The 18,574-nt window shown below is 45.6% G+C and overlaps 2 protein-coding genes across 2 annotated transcripts; both read right to left on the bottom strand.

The window, feature by feature from the left end:
• Positions 1–2,694: 2,694 nt before the first annotated feature.
• Positions 2,695–4,676, bottom strand: crygmx (crystallin, gamma MX; the record flags this gene model as incomplete). Its single annotated transcript, XM_063218152.1, has 3 exons — positions 2,695–2,910; positions 3,546–3,671; positions 4,407–4,676. Coding segments are annotated over 3 exons (546 nt in total), but the record flags the coding sequence as incomplete, so codon positions are not given.
• Positions 4,677–10,304: 5,628 nt separating this feature from the next.
• crygmxl2 (crystallin, gamma MX, like 2) lies at positions 10,305–16,167 on the bottom strand. Its single transcript, XM_063217878.1, has 4 exons — positions 16,159–16,167; positions 13,858–13,977; positions 13,151–13,273; positions 10,305–10,583 (listed from the first exon to the last, which is right to left on the bottom strand). The coding sequence occupies exons 1-4, from the start codon at positions 16,165–16,167 to the stop codon at positions 10,305–10,307; spliced, it is 531 nt and encodes a 176-aa protein (XP_063073948.1).
• Positions 16,168–18,574: the final 2,407 nt, after the last annotated feature.

Raw genomic sequence — 18,574 nt, 5'->3', positions numbered from 1 at the left:
TGTCTGTAACTTGACAGAGTGGCGAGGAAGATCAGTGGGCGCGATCAGCGGGGGAATATGTCTTAAGAGTACGGTAAGTGGGCCAGGCAAGTGCAAACACAATACTACTGAGGATTAATTATGTAGCTATTAGCACCGAGGCAGCCGCCTGCGCCACTACTGAGGCAGCCCGCGAAAGATCTTTTGCCTTTTGACGTCTGCGCTGCGTTTCATTCTCCAAATCGCGCTGTTTACGCCCTCAATGAGCGCCATCAAAAACCAGTGAGCAGAAAGAGGGCTTGTAGATGAAGAGAAGCGGGAAGAAAAAGGCCCCTGATCTTATTTCCAATTCTGTTCTGTTGTCTCTCCACGAGGAAGGAGTGAATCTGGGATCGCGCTCGCGTGCAGATAAAAGGCGCGATAATAAAAAGAGAAATTGTGCTAATGATGAAGAGGCTAGTGTGTGCAGTGCAAGAGGACAAAACAAAGGAGAAAAAGACTAATTTGAGGAGGTCTTTTAAAGTGAAATATCTGAAAATGCTCTCCGGGCTATATAGGCCTACTGGTAGCGTGGTAAAAGTCTTTTAGTGCTCTTTGCTTTGTGCTCTCTCAGGTGGAAAAGTTGCGTGAAGGTGAAGGCAGGTCTGCACTCCTGGCAGGCACTGCAGTCATGAGAGGAAATGTCATAATTCCTCGTTAATAGTCGTTACCTCACCACAGTGGTCATGCATTTATGACAACTACTGTAGGCCTATCCGAGAGCTCCCGCAACCCGCAACAAACTCATCGAACATCCGGAAATCTGGGAGCTAAACAGGGTCCATCTCTGCCGCCTGTGATCCAGATTTGTAGCCATCAAAGTGGCGCTCTGATCCACATTGGTGCGGTCAGGGAGAGATGGCGGGGTGGGATGGGGGGATCTGGGACGGGATGATGCCTCTGCGAGGCCCTCTGCGCTCTCACAGTAAAGCCGACAGAGGTTTAATTGAACATTACTCAAGGCCAAAACTCATATTTCTTCTTATTCTTCATCTTGAGAGACTCCAATGTGCTCCCCGCTGAGGACGATTTTTTCCTTCCTCAAATCAATAATTCATCCTCAAAAGTTACGTATTCATTTGTATCCTGGCCAATTATGGCCGCCTAATTAACTATTTCAATAATTGATATTTATTTCTGAAAGGGTGCTCCCTCTCCCTCTCTCTTTGCCTCTCTCTCGAGCCCGATGAAACATGCATGACTGAGACCGCGTGTTGGGTATGTTTTGTGTTCTGAGAAACCAAACGCGCCATGCTCGGGGCCAAACACCAGGCCACTTTGACTTTTCTTCCTCTTTGAGCGGCGCTGCCCTGTGATGTGGGCTTGGCCCTGGCACCCTTTCATGGGGCTCCCTCACCCCCTCCATGAGCTCACCATGTGATCTTGTAAAAGACTCAACCCCCGCCACGCGTCTCAGAGAGCCTTTTTCTGTTCTTTAATAACGCGCTTCAAAGAACGCAGCCGATCCCCCTTCCTCGCCGTTTTGTGGCTGTGATGTCATAGCGCTGCTGCTGCTGATGAAACTGTCTCTGGACGGATGAGCAGGTTTGTGTGTGTGTGTGTGTGTGTGTGTGTGTGTGTGTGTGTGTGTGTGTGTGTGTGTTAGAGAGAACATTGGCTCTGCCTTTTTTTAACATCCACCAGTGGTCTTAAGTGTCTTTGGTGTGATGTTAATTTGTGCCTTCTGAACAGATCTCCCTGATGCCTGAGGAGTTATTGCACAAGGTCAGTGAACTTGGTTTTCATGCGTTGCGTTGTTATCGGAGCCCTTTTTAATTTGTGTCCATACAGTACATGCCCTCTCACTCCAGGCAAAGATCAGAGTACAAAGCAGGCCTTTTCTTCTGATATGAAGAAGAAAAGCCCCATGCTTTTTTTGTGTTTCTGAACAAAGAAAACGTAGAGACTTGTTTAGGATCCACCAGGACATTGTGAAATGTTTTAAGGTAGCTTTATTTGGTTTATTGGTTATAACCATTTCTAGTTGAGAGAGTGGGGTGGAGGGGGGAGAGACCAGAAGACAAGAAGTTTCACAGTGTTCACACAGTAGTCATTCGGCTAACAGCAACAACACATTCAAAACCGCACGGCCATCTTTTTTTGGTGCGTCTGCCTGGTTTCCGTGACAACCACCTGAGGCCATAGTAATGTTGTATCAAGGCACCAACCAGATCAAGCCACCTCAGTCCGCCAGAGTCCTGGATCAGGTCCCTGGCAGACCAGACCGGCCTGGACATAGACCAGACCATGGAGAGAGAGAGAGGACTGACTGACACACGTGGTACAAGATGGAGGAGAGAGAGGGGTGAGGGTTTAACATAGTAAGTTTTGCAGTGTTACCTTCAACACTCAGAGAGCAGAACCAACTACAACTAGTGTTGAATTCATTTCTCAAAGTCTTGAGTTAACTGCAACATTTACAGTGTTAAGGCTTGGTGGGTGTTAGGAAGGGAGGTGTTGGTGGTGGTATGTAGGGGTAGTTAAATAGAGGCATCATCAGGTCAGCAGTATCGGACTCTGCGTCACAAAACAGCTGGTTGCTCCAACAGCCGGTCACCCAGATGTCAGAACCCACAGTGGATTGGTCGGAAGTAAAGGCCTTTACCATTTTCAATTAGTTGTGACCATTCACTGCTGCTCTGATATCTGGGTCACCAGTTGTTGGGGCAGGGGGGGGCACACCAGATATCGTTTCACACCGGCAGCAGCCTTTTGTCATCGCCGGGTCGACAGTGTCCCATCTCAGGCGAGGTCGGTGAGGCGTTTGATGGATCCGAAGTAGGGCTGGGTGCTGCCCCACTCGTGGAAGCGGCGGTACTGGCCCGGCTGCAGGAAGAACTGGCGGCCGCGGTAGTGCGAATGCTCATGCAGCGTCCAGTAGCCATCGCTCACCTGTCCAGGTGTACAATTTGTTGAAAACAATAAAAAGAAGAGAATGTGCGCACATCAGTTAGTAACACAGGTGCTACTCCAAACAGAAGAAAACTGAAAAGAAACAATAAAGGTCCAGAACACTGTTCCATGCTACCCCGCGATTAAACTTTTGGGGGCATAGAGCAGTGCTGTAGATCTTTATTGTTTCTTTTCGATTTGTAAAAAGGATGGATATGTTTCAGATTTTAAGCAACAGCAAAGTTACATTGAGTCAAATTAAAAAATAGATTCAAATCACGGCATCATGGCAAAAGGCAGCAATAAATTGCGCGAAAAAAATAATTAAAGAGGACCCCATGTCTATATTTTGCCCTAAGGCCCCAAAGTGGGTACAACTGCCACTGGTTAGGACGACCCCCACCCCCCACCCAGTGGTGTAGTCTACTTTTTTGTGGTGGGTATACTGTGTATTTCAGCATTTTTTTTGAGGTGGGTATACTGTATATATGTGCTATTCTAAATAATGGACCAATACATTTTAGGTGGGTATACTGAAATCCCTGAAATGTTGAGGTGGGTATGCTGCGTATACCTGCGTTCTACGTAGACTACACCACTGCCCCCACCCCCGTACAAATGACACCCTGGCTCACCTCCACCGAGGACACGCTGCGGCTGGGCACGTGCTCCGTCAGGTCGGGGCAGTCCTCCGTCAGCTCCTTGGCCGCCCCGCGGAAGTCCGAGCCCTCAAACAGCTTGATGTGGTACTTGCCGCTGTACTGTTGGGGTGGGAGAGAAAACCGAAAGAGAGATCACACTGTTAGTATACCGTATGGGGGAAAGGAGGAAGAGAGGTCATACTATTACCAGAGATTCTTTAAGTATATAGAGATATGCCATTGTAATAGGTTGCTATGGGCACCTAACATGACCAGGTTCCGGTCTGCCTAAAGGGGCGTGTCATAATGCTCCTAGCATTGAATAGAACAGTCCTTAGGTCTGCCTAAAGGGGGATTCCCCCCCCCCCTCCCCCTTGCAATTGTAGAACCAGGAAACAATGGCCCAATGGAATCTCTCTCTCTACTCTCTCTGGTATTAGTTTTGCTTTTGACACCTCTGGTATATAGTCACTGGAAATCGCTTGTATTAAGGCTATTATGAGTGTCAGGTTTGCTGCTGACAGCTTTGGCCGGGCCCAGGACAAAGTCATCTGAAAAGGCCCCCCCAGTCCAATAGATACAATGTAATGAGAACCCAATTTTGGGCCCCCTCTCTCCCTGGGCCCGGGACAACTGTCCCCTTTGTCAGCACCCCTGGTGTACGGTATGTATCCTGATGCCTTCCTCAGGACACCATACACCACAAGTGAATGTATGCAATGAAAGTTAAGTTGTGCATGTGTGATTGAGAGTGCATTCCACTTCTTCAGCACACTGTACTGGGTGTGTTTGTGTGTATCTGTGTGTCTGTGTATCTGTATATCCGTGTATCTGTAAATCTGTGTCTCGTCTTACCGATGGTACCATGCGACAGGAACGGATGCGGTCGTTGAAGGCTGCCCAGTGCTGCAGGTCAGGGTACTCTCCCTTGTTCTCGCCCTTGTTCAGCATGTACTGGTAGCCCATGTAGTCGGGCTTCTCGTAGGCCATCCAGCAGCCGCTGTCCACCTTGATGGAGTTGCAGCGCGCCAGGTGCTCGTGCATCTCTGAGCAGTCGCCCTCGCACTCGTAGTGCCGGCCTTGGAAGTTTTGCTCCTCGTAGAAGGTTATCTGGAGACACACAGAGAGAGACAGACAGACATTAAATCATATTACATTTCATTTGGCAGACGCTTTTATCACAATCGCGGACATAATCAATGCATACCGGTACATCAAAGTGCACAGGAAATACGGTATACAGAACAATAAGTGCAAGTGCAAAGTAGGGTTGGTGTCATTTGGACACACACACACACACATACACACACACACACACACACACACACACACACACACACACACACACATACACACACAGATAGAGAGAGACACAGACAGACAGGTAAACACAAAAAGATACAGGGTAAAGGCCTCGAAAGTTTTACACCTTGTAGAGCAGAAGGTGAACCCACAGTGAGGAAGGGAGTGGTGTCTGTGTCAATACTAAAAATAGACTTGAATTTCTCTCGTGGTGAAACACAGAAAGCTGACGCCATCTATCAAAGCAAAGGAATGACATTTTTATTACATTGCACTTAGCTGGCGCTTTTATCTTACCTGTATGTTACTTACTGTTGTTATCAGTAGGCTACAGGGTATTGGTTACAGTCAATAGAGCAGTGTGGGGTTGGGTGTCTTGCTCAAGGGCACCTCAGCCATGGGATAGGGACTGGTAGGGTAGGATTTGAACCTGCAACCCTCTGATGTAGGCCACGGCTACACTTTTCTCTTGTAAAGTGATGCTGTGGCCCCTTTCTGTTGTGTGGTGGACTCTTAACTCGATTGGGTAAAAAAAATTGTGCACTATCTTGCGTGTTCTCTTTACTAAAGGTCGCACTATACCTGACCACAACTATACCGGAGTTCGAACGTGCCTTCGATTGAAACATGTCCTCTAACTCGCCCTCTCTAAGGCCTCCAATAATATCCTCCTCTGATTACAGAAGTAACTGTAGCCTGTCCATCAAACTCACAATAGCCCTTTATTTATTACTACCTTATATACCTTATAAACCTTATAAGCCTGTCATGACATTACATTGGATTCAACAGGCTGTTTTGCTGGCCCACTGTACCCGTGGTCTAATGGTTTGGGAGGTGGTCTTAAGATCAGAGGGTTACAGGTTCGTACCCCACTCTTACCTCTCGCTCCACCTCCCTCCATGGCTGAGGTGCCCTTGAGCAAGGCACTTAACCCCACACAATGCTCCAGGGACTGTAACCAATACCCTGTAAATAACTGTAAGTCACTTTGGATGAAAGCATCAGGGAAGTGTAATGTAATTCGACCAGTTGCTATTTATCCATGTCTAACCCTGTTGAACCCTTCTGAGGAACTTCTCCAGTGTGCTGTGGTGGTGCTCTTATGATATCCTGTATGATCTCCTATGTGCTCTGATGCTGTATCCAACCCTGTCCCCCCACCCCACCCCCTCCAACCCTCCACACACACACACACACACACACACACACCTCCAGGGTCCACCTAGCGTATCCAAACGTCTCGAGGTGAAATCCAGTGAAAATGATGATGACTAGCACTCGGAGCTCGAGTCTTTAGTCAACACCAAAGCGCTTCCAAAGATCCCCGCTCCCCCCTTCTCTCCTCTCTCCGCTCCGCTCTGCGCTTGTATGCCTTCACTGATGTGTTGCTCACAGGAAGTAATTGCTGTCATGACCCTGACATAACACCTGTGCTGTCTCATGTTCACACAACACAGGCACGGTGCAGCTAGAGCTGGCACAAGTGTTCAGAAACTCCTTACGCGCACGCACACACACACATACGCGCACACACGTGCACACACACACACACACACACACGTGCACACGCACACATGGCATCTCACACTATTATAACTGAACCGCTAGCTGGCGTTCATTAGCCGTGAAGACCGAGTGTCTACAAACGCTGCGTTCTCTCTGGTGTGTGAGTGTGCGTGCGCGTGTGAGCGTGTCCCTTTAGGCGGGAAACGTGTGTGTAATTTGGATATTGGCCTTTGATATTCAGATAATTGAGGCTTGTTTTCCTCCTGTAAGCGCACTGTCTAAGTGGATCTAGGAGCGCACTTAGACAACATGACATCAGAGGCCTGAAGAAGACCAACTAATCGTGTGCACACACAAAAACATGCACACACAAAAACACACACGCACACATGCACACGCATACACACACACACACAGACACACCACCCCCGTCCTCTGAAGCATTGTGTTGCTTGTGGAGGGAGATGAGCGGCGGTAACAATAAAGTCTATTTTAATGATTTATTCATCTAATTAATCACTCAATTATGCATCAGCCAAGCATGCCTCTCTCTCTCTCCCTTTGCCTATCGCTCTCTGCCTCTCTCTTTCTCTCTCTCTCTCTCTCTCTCTCTCTCTCTCTCTCAGCCTATCTTGAAGCCAAGGACAAAGTTTTCCTCTCTCGTGAAACACACTACAGTTGGAGCACTGTAAGACACATATCCCCCTCCAACCTAAATTCGCCTTGGGCCTCCATATTGCTGAATACGCCACTGGATTCAGACACAGATCACGTTGAGATTATAGGGCGAGATTGTGTATGGATACTAAACAAGGTTAGTGAGAGTCAGATTAGGGAGAGAGTGAGTGGTATATGGCTTTGCAGCGAGACAGGAGAGAGATGTTCGATAGAGACTGAAATGATGAATCTGACATGCAGTTCGGCAATGATGTGTCCCTCCCCTTGCTGAGCGTAGGCTGAGAGCATACGTGTTGTGTGTCTGCCCATGCATCATTGTTACCATTTGAGGCCCATCTCTGCTAAAAGATACAGTACAATTATAACAAGTTTGTTGTCAATGTTATTGATATCTCGAAATTCAGTATGGCTGGTTAATTAACAGCCTGTGCATGTGTTCACGTAGGCTGTATGTTATGCCCTTACCTTGCTTATGCTGAGAGTACGTATGCGTGTGTTAATGTCATTAATATACAAAATGTTTCAATAAAGAGGGTTAATTAATTCACACCATCTTCATACTGTATGTTCATATGTACAGCGCTGTGTTTATAGTATGTCCTTACCTTGCCCATGGTGTGTGTGTGTGTGTATAAATTATATTGCATTTAAGTTGCAATATGGAGGGTCAATTCAGCCAGCCTGTGCATGTGCTCATATGTGTTATATATTGTTTAACTGTGTGTGTGTGTGCAATAATGTTATTAGAATAGTATATTTTGCGGCAATACGATGTTTATAATATGCCCTTATCTTGTCCGTGCTGCATGTGTGCGTTAATTATATTAATATAAGTTGCAATATGGAGGGTTAATGCTGTATGTATAAATATAGTATCTTTACCTTGCCCATGCTGTGTGCGTGCGTGCGTGCGTGCGTGTGTGCGTGTGTGTGTGTGTGTGTGTTAATGTTATTAATACATGCCGCAATATGGAGGGTTAATGTATATACAAACGTATATTCAAATGTGCAGTGCTGTGTGTAGTATAATATATCCTTACCTTGCCCATGCTGAGTGTGTGTGTGTGTTCAGTGGGTTCCAGAGTGGGTGTGTGGGCCCTGCCCTTGTCTTTATACCCGCGGGGGGATCAGGGCGGTGGCCTGGGCCCTTTGTGCGGTGCTGGGGGTTTTGTCGGGGCCACACAATGGCCTGCAGTGTCAGCGCTTTCCCGACCGACCACCCGCCCGTCACACAGAGCCCAGAGCCCAGAGCTGCCTTTTCCACGGTCCTATAGGTCATTGTGTCGTCGCAGCAACACTGCAAACACTGCATTAACGCCACGCTCCCCGCACAATGGGACTTGCAAGCTCAGTTCATATCCACACACACACACATACACACACACACATACACACACATACACATACACACACACACACACACACACACACACACGCACACTGACATGTCGCAAACATACACACATGCATACAGTATACACATACACACATGTACGTACACATGTTCAGGTGATGTATAGAATCTCTGTAGCTGAAGGACTGTAAGGCATTGTGTGTGTGTATATATGTGTGAGTATATGTTTGTGCACACGCACGTGTGTGTGTGTGTGTTTGTGCGTGCGTGTCTGTCCTGTTCACCTCAGAGATGTGTTTCTTTATGGTAGTATTGACCAATATCCTTCATTCTTTCCCATCCATGTCTCCTTCACCTGGTCAATGCTTTGTTAAGGGGGAACTTAATCTTCATTCGTCCATCTTGAAAGGAGGATATTGTTCCCCTCTCTTTCTCTCATTCTCTCATTCTCTCTCTCTCTCTCTCTCTCATTCTCCCTCTCACTCTCTCATTCATTCTCTCTCTCTCTCTCTCTCTCTCTCTCTCTCTCTCTCTCTCTCTCTCTCTCTCTCTCTCTCTCTCTCTCTCTCACACACACACACACATACACACTCGTGAAAGATTAAAAGAGGCACTTCATCAGGATGACAGGAAGCTTTATTGATCAACCAGAAGCTCGGAAGTACATGGAGATTGAAGTGAGATTGAAGAGTCTTGAGGTCCCGAAGCTCAAGGGGCGCAGGAGTGTAGGGTACATGAAGATGAGAGTGAAGATGTGAGCCTGATGTGTCTTGAGGCTCTCGCGACTGAAGGGTGGAGAGGTTGGTTGTATAAATAGCTGTCCATCTCAGCCATGTCTCCACCTGTGAGTTACCCAGCATCTGGAGTCTGTCTGTGTGTGCCCATTGACTACTATACAGTTCATATTTGTATCAGTGTGCATTGCTCGCTTGTGTGTGTGTGTACTACCCCTTCGAGCACATGTGTTTGTGTACTGTAATTACAGTCCTTCTTGATTGAGTGTGTTCAAGGTTCTTGTATGTGTGTGTGTGTGTGTGTGTGTGTGTGTGTGTGTGTGTGTGTGTGTGTGTGTGTGTGTGTGTGTGTGTGTGTGTGTGTGTGTGTGTGTGTGTGTGTGTGTGTTCCGTGTGTTGTGTGTGTGTGTGTGTGTGTGTGTGTGTGTGTGTGTGTGTTTCTCGTGTGTGTGTGTGTGTGTGTGTGTTTTTGTGTTTGTTTCGTGTGTACCTGAGGTACCCGACCATGGGGTTGAAGCACAAGTTTTGTGTTTTGTGTATGCGTGTACACGTACATGTTTGTGTTTAAACATGGCGTGTTGTCTGTTTCCATGTGTGTTGGTGTCTACTCCAGGTTGGGGCCTAATGCCCCTAAAGGACCCAATCATGTGATTGAAGCATGAGTTACAATGTCTGGCCATCTGTCTTTTATAGTATACACATGTTTGCGTTGACCAACGCGTGAGTGTTTACATGCTGGTGTGTTGATAGTTGTGTCTACGTGAGGCTGGGCCATGTTGAGCAGCAGGTGTTATGTGTTAGGCAGCACATGTGAATGCCGGTGTGCAGTCATGTGCGTTTACCAACATGTATGTGTTAACGTGTACAGTATGTGTGTTGCCACACAGCATGTGTCTACATGAGGCTGGGTCTCATGCGTCTGAAATAGCCCACCATGGGCTTGTAGCACGACTGTCTTTACATGTCTGTGATAACATTTGTATCTGTTAATGTACGCCCTGTTTGTTTACATACAGTATGTGTCTGCCTGAGGTTGGGGTGCATTTGCCGTACGGCGTCCACCATGGGTTTGAAGCATGAGTGTATGTATGTCTGGGTACATGTGTGTGTGTGTGTGTGTGTTCACATGTGGCTATATCTTTGTACAGGTACAGTATGTGTTGTATGTACGTTTGTTTACATGGGATAGTGCCTCATGCGGCGGAAGGAGCCCACCATGGGGTTGAAGCAGCCCCAGTCGGAGCAGCCGCGGTACTCTCCGGGACGCAGGAAGAACTGGCGCCCCCTGTAGTTGGGGTGCTCGTAGAACACCCAGGAGCCCTCGATGACGTGGCTGGAGAAGATGTTGTGGTGGCCAAAACGGTCGAAGGTGTTGGGGCAGTCCTCCATGAACTCCATCATGTTGCCCGACAGGTTGGGGCGGTTGTAGGTCCTCATGCGGTAGGCTCCTCTGTACTGTGGGGTCAAGAGAGGGGAGGGAAGGGTTAACACAATGCATTTGTAATGATCACAAAAGATAGACGTTTCTACACAGGAGTTGGGAGAAAGGGTTAATATGGTGCATTTCTATTGTTCAGAAAGTGTGGTATAGTGGTAAGTGTGGCTTTATAATGTTCACAAGTACAGTATAGGTAGGCTTTTCTACTCTGTATGGAGATGCGGTTGTAGATTTGAATGCAATAGGCTCCTCTGTACTGTTGGATAGGGAGAGAGGAGAGGCAAAACTACGCCAACATTGAAACAGCCCTCAAAGTTTTGGTATTAGGTCGGATATTGTAGCTACTGTAATATCTCTACAACAGGACACATAACAGGACACCATAAGGCTTTGTCACAAGATAAAGGTGGTATTTTCAAGACCATTTTCAGTATCAAATCAATTTTGACAAAATATGTGGCTATTCAAAACGATTAAAAACACATTTTGTAGAAATGCACAGAATGTGCCAATGAATTTGAACACTCAAAGCATAAAAAAGGATAAACCCGTTTGGCTTGGACGATACACATCAGCTACAGTGAAAACCCCTGTGAGACACACATTAGCAACACATCAGCTACAGTGAAAACCACTGTGAAACACACCAGAACAATTCGCATCACCTATGTGGAAACTCACTGTGAAATAGACCGTGCTAACTCTTATCCTGATTACAAAGGCATTAGCCATTGAAGCGAACATTCTCGTCCTCTAATCTATGCAACAACTTTCACGTTATATCCGTGGTGATCAAAACTCCCCTAACTCCATCACAGCATCTATAAATATATACAACTATGTCTGATATGCACTCTTTATTGTCTCTTTAATCAATTATTCAATTAATCCCATTTTTTCAAAGTCATAAATTAATCATTCATCAACTAAACCAAATCAAACAGCGTCATCAATTATGCTGTTTTACGGTGGATTAGATTCCCTGGAGGCTCGTGTAAACACCCACCCATTCAAAGCGCAGGTATGGCTACATAGTAATGTACTGTACACCTCTATCTTTCAATGTGCCTTTCACAACCCATGTCCTGACATGAACATGGATTGCGCCTGTGTGTTCATCGTATGACACAAGTATTTGGGGTAACATCTCTAAGTACAAACAAGGGTGAGGTATTTTAATTGCAGGGTATTGGTTACAGTCCCTGGAGCAGTGTGGGGTTAGGTGCCTTGCTCAAGAGCACCTCAGCAATGGAGTGAGATAGGCAGTGGGATTCGAACTGCCAACCCCTCGAATCTAAGGTCATGGCTACACCAACCTCCACAGTTCACTCATAATGCACAGCATTGCGGTATTGCAACTCTGTAACAGTCATTGAAAATATTTTACAGTATAATATAATACAGTATTTTACAGTATTATGACATTACACAGGGCCATTATTTAAGCATTACGACTATCTAACTAACTAACTATCGCAAAAGGAATCCAGAAAAAGTACTCCTCCTTTTTACAAGATAATGAATCACTGACCCGATTTTGAATTTGTTATCTTTGAGGTAAAACACTACTTAGTTTTACTTCAAGTAAATACATTTGCACAATATGGTCAAAGGATCCATAGTCAAATAGTCATTGAACAGGCTTCTCTCAAACACACATGAAAGTAAAAAGACATCACAGACCTTCTCTGACCTTGGGGTAAGCTCACCCTAACCTCTAGACAAGGTCGAGTAGGACCAATCTTTCAGCCAAACACACCCCAAAACTGCGCCAAGCCGCACACGTCTAATCCTGGATAAGAACACTGACAGACCAATTGCCCAACTGCCTCATAAGATTCTTCTTCAAATTCTTAAACTAAATTTATTACGCCGCTTTGTTCCGGAGTCTTTGAGAAGTGTGTGTGCGTATGTGTGTGTGCGTGTTTCCTTCGTTGCCAAATGACAGGGAGATGAAGAGCATGTTAATGAAGGAGGCAGTCTTTGGAGTGAGGCTCTCTCAAATGGACCTTGTCGACTTTTATTATTTAATTTCGGAATTGGTCTTTTTTTATTCCAGACTTTGAATTTACTCCAGAGTCTATAAATTTCATCAAAGGGCCATCTCACTGCCTCTGACTTATGAAGAAGTGTTTTGAGCACACACACTGTCAGAGTTTGTGTGTGTGTGTGTGTGTGTGTGTGTGTGTGTGTGTGTGTGTGTGTGTGTGTGTGTGTGTGTGTGTGTGTGTGTGTGTGTGTGTGTGTGTGTGTGTGTGTGTGTTAGTTTGCATGCAGCCATGCATGCATGTACATACAGTATTTGGGTATGTTAAACAGGTGTTGATGTACTACCGGTTGAGCGCCAAAGTGTGTGTGAGAGAGAGAGAAAGAGAGAGAGAGAGAGAGAGAGAGAGAGAGAGAGAGAGAGAGAGTATGCAGATGTATGTGTGTGTGTGCAGTTCATGGATTTTCATGAATTTGTCTGTGTCTGTGTGTTTTTTCGTCTTTCTCTGTATGCACATGTACACTATTGTATGTGTGTGTGAGAGACAGAGAGAGAGAGAGAGAGAGATGTGTATTTCACGTAGCCTATTCCACTTACGGGGGAGACCATCTGGCAGGAGCGGATGCAGTTGTTGAAGCCCATCCAGCAGTTGAACTCAGGGTAGTCTCCCTTGCCCATGATGTACTGGTAGCCACCATAGTTGGGCCTCTCATACATCACCTGCAGTAGAACAGTTCAGACCACAAACATCTCACGGTTGAGTTATGCATTACATTACGGATGCTTTTATCCAAAGCGACAGTTATTTACGTACAGGATATTGGTTACAGACCCTGGAGCAATATGGGGTTAGGTGCCTTACTCGAGGGCACTTCAACCATGGAATATAGTAGGGAGTGACAAATGCCCCCCAGAAATATTAAATATTCACCTCCCCCACCCCTGTTCCTGGGGTCACACTCTTCACTACTTTGGTACAGTTAATCGCAGATGCAAATTACAGTAAATCTAAGATAATAAATCGAATACCGGTATATAAAATCGAATATAACACAACTCCTAAAATGTAGGCTGCACACCCAGTGACTGACTATCATGTGGATGGAGTTGTTTATTATTCCAATGCTAAAATGTTTTCTTACCACATGCTACTGATATGCTTTATTACCTCCCTTATTTTTAAATAAAGCATACTCACTTACTTTACTTGGGTTAATCCCAAATGCAAGTTACAGTAGGCCCAACATCTAATCGACTAAAATCAATTATCAACACACAACTCCTAAAATTTCAGATGTACGCACCCAGTGGCCGCCCATGACGCGGATGGAGTTGCAGCAGTTGAAGTGGTTGAAGGTGTCTGTGCAGTCCCCATTGCACTCCCAGAAGCGGCCCTGGTAGTTACGGCCCTCGTAGAAGACAATCTGCAGTGAGGCCACCAGAGGAGAACAGAAAGAAAGGGAAGAAGAAGGGAATATAGGGAGAGAGAGAAAGGGGAGAAGAAGGGAAGGAGGAGGGAAAAGAGAGAGAGAGCAGTTAAAACTTTATCTCATTAATTAATTAGTCAGTATCAAACGAAATTGCACCTATCTCCAATTTATATTATCTTGAAACTTTGCTTGGTCGAAATATAGACTTTCGAAGATGTGTTGTTTCGTCGGAATTGGATGCACTACTGCGTCTTTTCAATGACCCATAGGCCTACTATGACTGTAGGGAGAGAAGATAATTGAGCGGAAGCAGTGTTAGCAACATTGTCGTTAGATTTAATAGAGTAGAGTAACTTTATTGATCTCCAGGGGGCCATTAAGGAATTTAGCGATTTTCGGCCGTCTCTGGCGACTACAAACCTCAACCAGCGACATTGGCGACATTTTGGTGAATCTGGCAACTTGAAAAAATAGTTTTTGAAGGGACAAAATCATTGTTTTTCAATATAACTGTAGCTTTGTGCCGCCAACACAAGCTTATCTCATGGTTAACCAGCACTGCAGATTAGCTATGATCATAGAGGATTCCAACTAAACGGGTTCATAAGCATGTTTTATGGGAATCGGTCTGTAGGGGTCGTAGTTTAGCTCTCTCCCATTGACGTCTGGGGTGAAGACTCCGCCCACTTTTGCAACTTCCCATTCATTTATCATGGTACTTTTCTAAAATTAATTTCAAATTTTGTAGCATACTTCACTACAGAAACATGCTTGATTTGGTATAAACCACAGTCACTGAAGAGATTCCCGTTATTTCAGAAATATTTTTCTTTGTAATTTACGTGGAAATTGAGTAAATGTCACCCATACATCTCTATGTATTTCTGGCAATTTGGAGCGATTTTCACCCCACCCGCCATTTTCTTCCGGCGCGACCGATTCCCGGTAGTTAACATGGTTATGAACCCTCTAGTTGGAATCCTCTAAGCTATGATCTCTAAAATGTAGCTACTGTAGCACTGCCCTTTTGCAAGATGAAGTTAGCTATGCAGAAAAGTTTTCTGGAGATCAGCATGTCGTGTGTACATAATACGTTATATCGTCATGATTCCATCGAATGACTTTTAGCGACTTTTCAGAGAGCCAATAGCAACTTTCTGTGTTTTTTTGGGCTAAGTGGAAGTGCTTATTACACAGATATAGCCATGAGATAGTTATAGACTCTGTTTGTGCGGTTATGAACAACATGGTGTTGTTATCAACAGATGTTGCCACTGCCCGCTGAAAACTGCGGGCCGCTGCCCGTTACCGCACCCAATTGCGAACCAGCTGTCGTGTTCACGCCACAGATCTTAGCGTTCGTAAACTGGAAATTTGGTTCGCAATGCGAACCGCAAAATGCTTTTTTCCCCCCGGTATGAACATGGGTGGTTCGCAAATAAGCACTTTGGTGCCGAAGGTACTGGTGCTCCCTACTGGTCGGCCTGAAAACCACCTAAGCGAAGGACTTTGGTTCTTTTTGCTTCCTTTGGCTAGCATGTATTTACAACATTTGTAGGCCTAATAATATACAAACTGTTAACGCATTTGGTATTTCCGTTACACTTTACTTGACGCCGGCGTCATGGGTATGACATTAACACAATATCATATAATTTCATAATAGAGTCAAAACATTGTCTTGAGACAGTCATGGAGTCATAAACATGATGTCAATTTTATCAACATTTATGGTCATGAAAAGTTGACATCTTTTGAGCTTTGAGTCTTTACCACAACCGGATGTCACTCAATGACAAAGTCATAAAATGTTTATGAAATTGACCTAATGTTTATGACACATGCGTTACGACACTGTATTTACACTATTATGACACTGTTATGTCATGCATATGACGCTGGCATCAGGTCTAAGTGTCACAGGTGTTTCTTCCTGCTGGTCTGCGCTCCTGTGCGTGCGTGGGTTTTCAGCTGAGTGTGTGATAGCTCATTCCCTTTCCCTTGAGTGCAGAAGGGAGTGTGTAGCCTATGTGTGTACTATGTGTGTGTGAGAGAGTTTTACACTTAACCAGTTTGCAAGGCAGTGTGTGTGTGGTTGTGTGTGTGTGTGTGTGTGTGTGTGTGTGTGTGTGTGTGTGTGTGTGTGTGTGTGTGGTTGTGTGTGTTGTATCTTACCTTTCCCATGTTTGCGAGGTTGAGTGTACAGGTACTGGCTCTGGCCGTGCTGTTTTGCCGTGTCTTTTATAGAAGGACGAGGAGGCCATGTGGCATGTGTGATGTCACCGCGTCACACACTACCTATTCACACACTCACACACTCCTCTCCATTATCATGCTCACCTGCCAGCGCCATTATACCTAATGCTAGAGTTTACCTTTACAAATGGACCCACTCTGTCTTTTCACGTGTTTGTGTGTGTGTGTGTGTGTGTGTGTGTGTGTGTGTGTGTGTGTGTGTGTGTGTGTGTGTGTGTGTGTGTGTGTGTGTATAGTGGGGATGTCAAATGGCCCATTCTCTTTCACGCACACACATACAAACAAACACACTCACACAGAGAATAATATGCAATTGGACTGTTGTTCACTCATGACCTGGGAATGTTTGCCTTTTTTTACTCCATCGGACAAAAGCAGGTATAGGCTTTTTTGTGTGACTGCCACCACACACACACACATACACACACTCACACACACACACACACACACACACACACACACACACACACACACACACACACACACACACACACACACACACACACACACACACACACTACTCTAGGAGCCTCAGTGGTGTTCTGGTCATGTGCTCAGAATTGGGCCTCTCGTTGCTGATTGCACTGGACTGCACTGTGCAGGGAAGCCGACAGGGGCGGGGGGACAAAGGGGACAGTTGTCCCAGGCCTATTGAGAAAGGGGGCCCAGAATTGTGCCCTCATTGCATTATATGTATTGGGTCAGGGGCCCTTTTTGTTGATTCTGACCCAGGCTTGGCTAAAGCTTTGTGTGTGTGTGTGTGTGTTGGTCTCAATTGTAGCAATAATTGTTGTGGACCAGGGATGACCATAGATCAGGCCAAGGGGTATTCATATTTGTGTGTGTGTGTGTGTGTGTGTGTGTGTGTGTGTGTGTGTGTGTGTGTGTGTGTGTGTGTGTGTGTGTGTGTGTGTGTGTGTGTGTCCGTCCATCCGTCCTTCTGTCCGTCCGTCCGTCCGTCCGTCTGTCTGTCTGTTTGTCTTGGTCGCAATGATTGTTGTGGACAAGGGATGACCATAGATCAGGCCAAGGGGTATTCATATTTATCACAGAAGGTGGAGTGTGTGTATGTGTGTGTGTGTGTGTGTGTGTGTGTGTGTGTGTGTGTGTGTGTGTGTGTGTGTGTGTGTGTGTGTGTGTGTGTGTGAATGTGTGCGTGTTTGCATATGTGTGTCTGTGTGTGTGTGTGTGAAATCGTAAATGAATCTGACAGTATTGATTGGCGCTAGGTAGTGCTGCTCAGATCATGCAACTCTCTGGCTTCTTTCTCACCCGCCTTCACCGCCTGCAGATACACTCTGACGCAAAACTAACCTGATGTGCTGGTGGTGTGTGTGTGTGTGTGTGTGTGTGTGTGTGTGTGTGTGTGTGTGTGTGTGTGTGTGTGTGTGTGTGTGTGTGCGCGCGTGCGTGCGTGCATTTGTATGAAAAAGGCACTTTACCCCTATTTTTAGGGGCCAAGCAGCGAAGCTGGCGAAGGCCCCTATAGAGTTAGTAGGTTTTCTTCATTATTATTATTATTATTATTATTCTCTAGTCACCATTCCTATCCCTCTGCAAGTCTATGGCAGCCCATAGAACCGTAGGCAGGAAAATGCTGTAAATTGGCACACACATTCGGGGCAGTCTCAGCATTACCCACAGCAATTTATAGGACCCCAGCCCCAACGCTCTAGCGCCACCAGCAGGTCAAAGTTGCAGGTACATTTCTGCTTGTAACTTTTGAACAGCTGGGCCAATTTTCATAAACTTGGTATCCCTGGAATCCTTGAGTCAAGACGAATCCAACGCACCCTATGACGTCATTTTCCGCCAGGATAGTTTTCCCGCCATTTTGAATTTTGTAAAATTCAATAAAAATGTTAATTTTCCCGCAATTTTTGACCAATTTGCCCAAAACTCGGTATATAGTATCTCTGGACTGAGCTACACATGGGGTCTTCAGGAATATTGGATATCTTTTATCGTTTAGTCGTGAGAGCCAATCAAAATTGTCGTAAAAGTGGTGAAACAGGAAGTGAAGTCATATCTCAGCAACCGTTTGTTGAATTAGGCTGGGATTTTGTACACACATAGTAGTCCATCCCATGACCTACCACACAAAAAATCGAATCCCCAGCTCAAGCTCTGTAGCGCCACCAGCAGGTCAAAATTTTAGCTACATTTTTGCCTGTATCTTTTGAACCCTACTCCCAATTTTCAAAATATTGGTACACATGTTATCTTCACATCATGTTGCACCCAGGTATGGATTTTCGTAACGATTGAAAAAACTATCAGCTCACAGCAGCCATTCAAAATTGTGGAAAGAATGGAGGGATTTTTTCTCATCTCT

Source organism: Engraulis encrasicolus, chromosome 15 (genome assembly GCF_034702125.1).
Source record: "Engraulis encrasicolus isolate BLACKSEA-1 chromosome 15, IST_EnEncr_1.0, whole genome shotgun sequence".
In the NCBI taxonomy this organism is placed as follows: domain Eukaryota; kingdom Metazoa; phylum Chordata; class Actinopteri; order Clupeiformes; family Engraulidae; genus Engraulis; species Engraulis encrasicolus.
This window is presented reverse-complemented; position numbering and strand designations above follow the sequence as displayed.

What these genes read in the sequence shown, in the direction of transcription:
- crygmxl2 (XM_063217878.1), bottom strand. An exon ending in GCGTCATGGGCGGCCACTGG is followed by an intron (nt 13,274 to 13,857) that starts GTGCGTACATCT and finishes GTTCTACTGCAG; the next exon opens with GTGATGTATGAGAGGCCCAA. An exon ending in CCTGCCAGATGGTCTCCCCC is followed by an intron (nt 10,584 to 13,150) that starts GTAAGTGGAATA and finishes TTGACCCCACAG; the next exon opens with TACAGAGGAGCCTACCGCAT.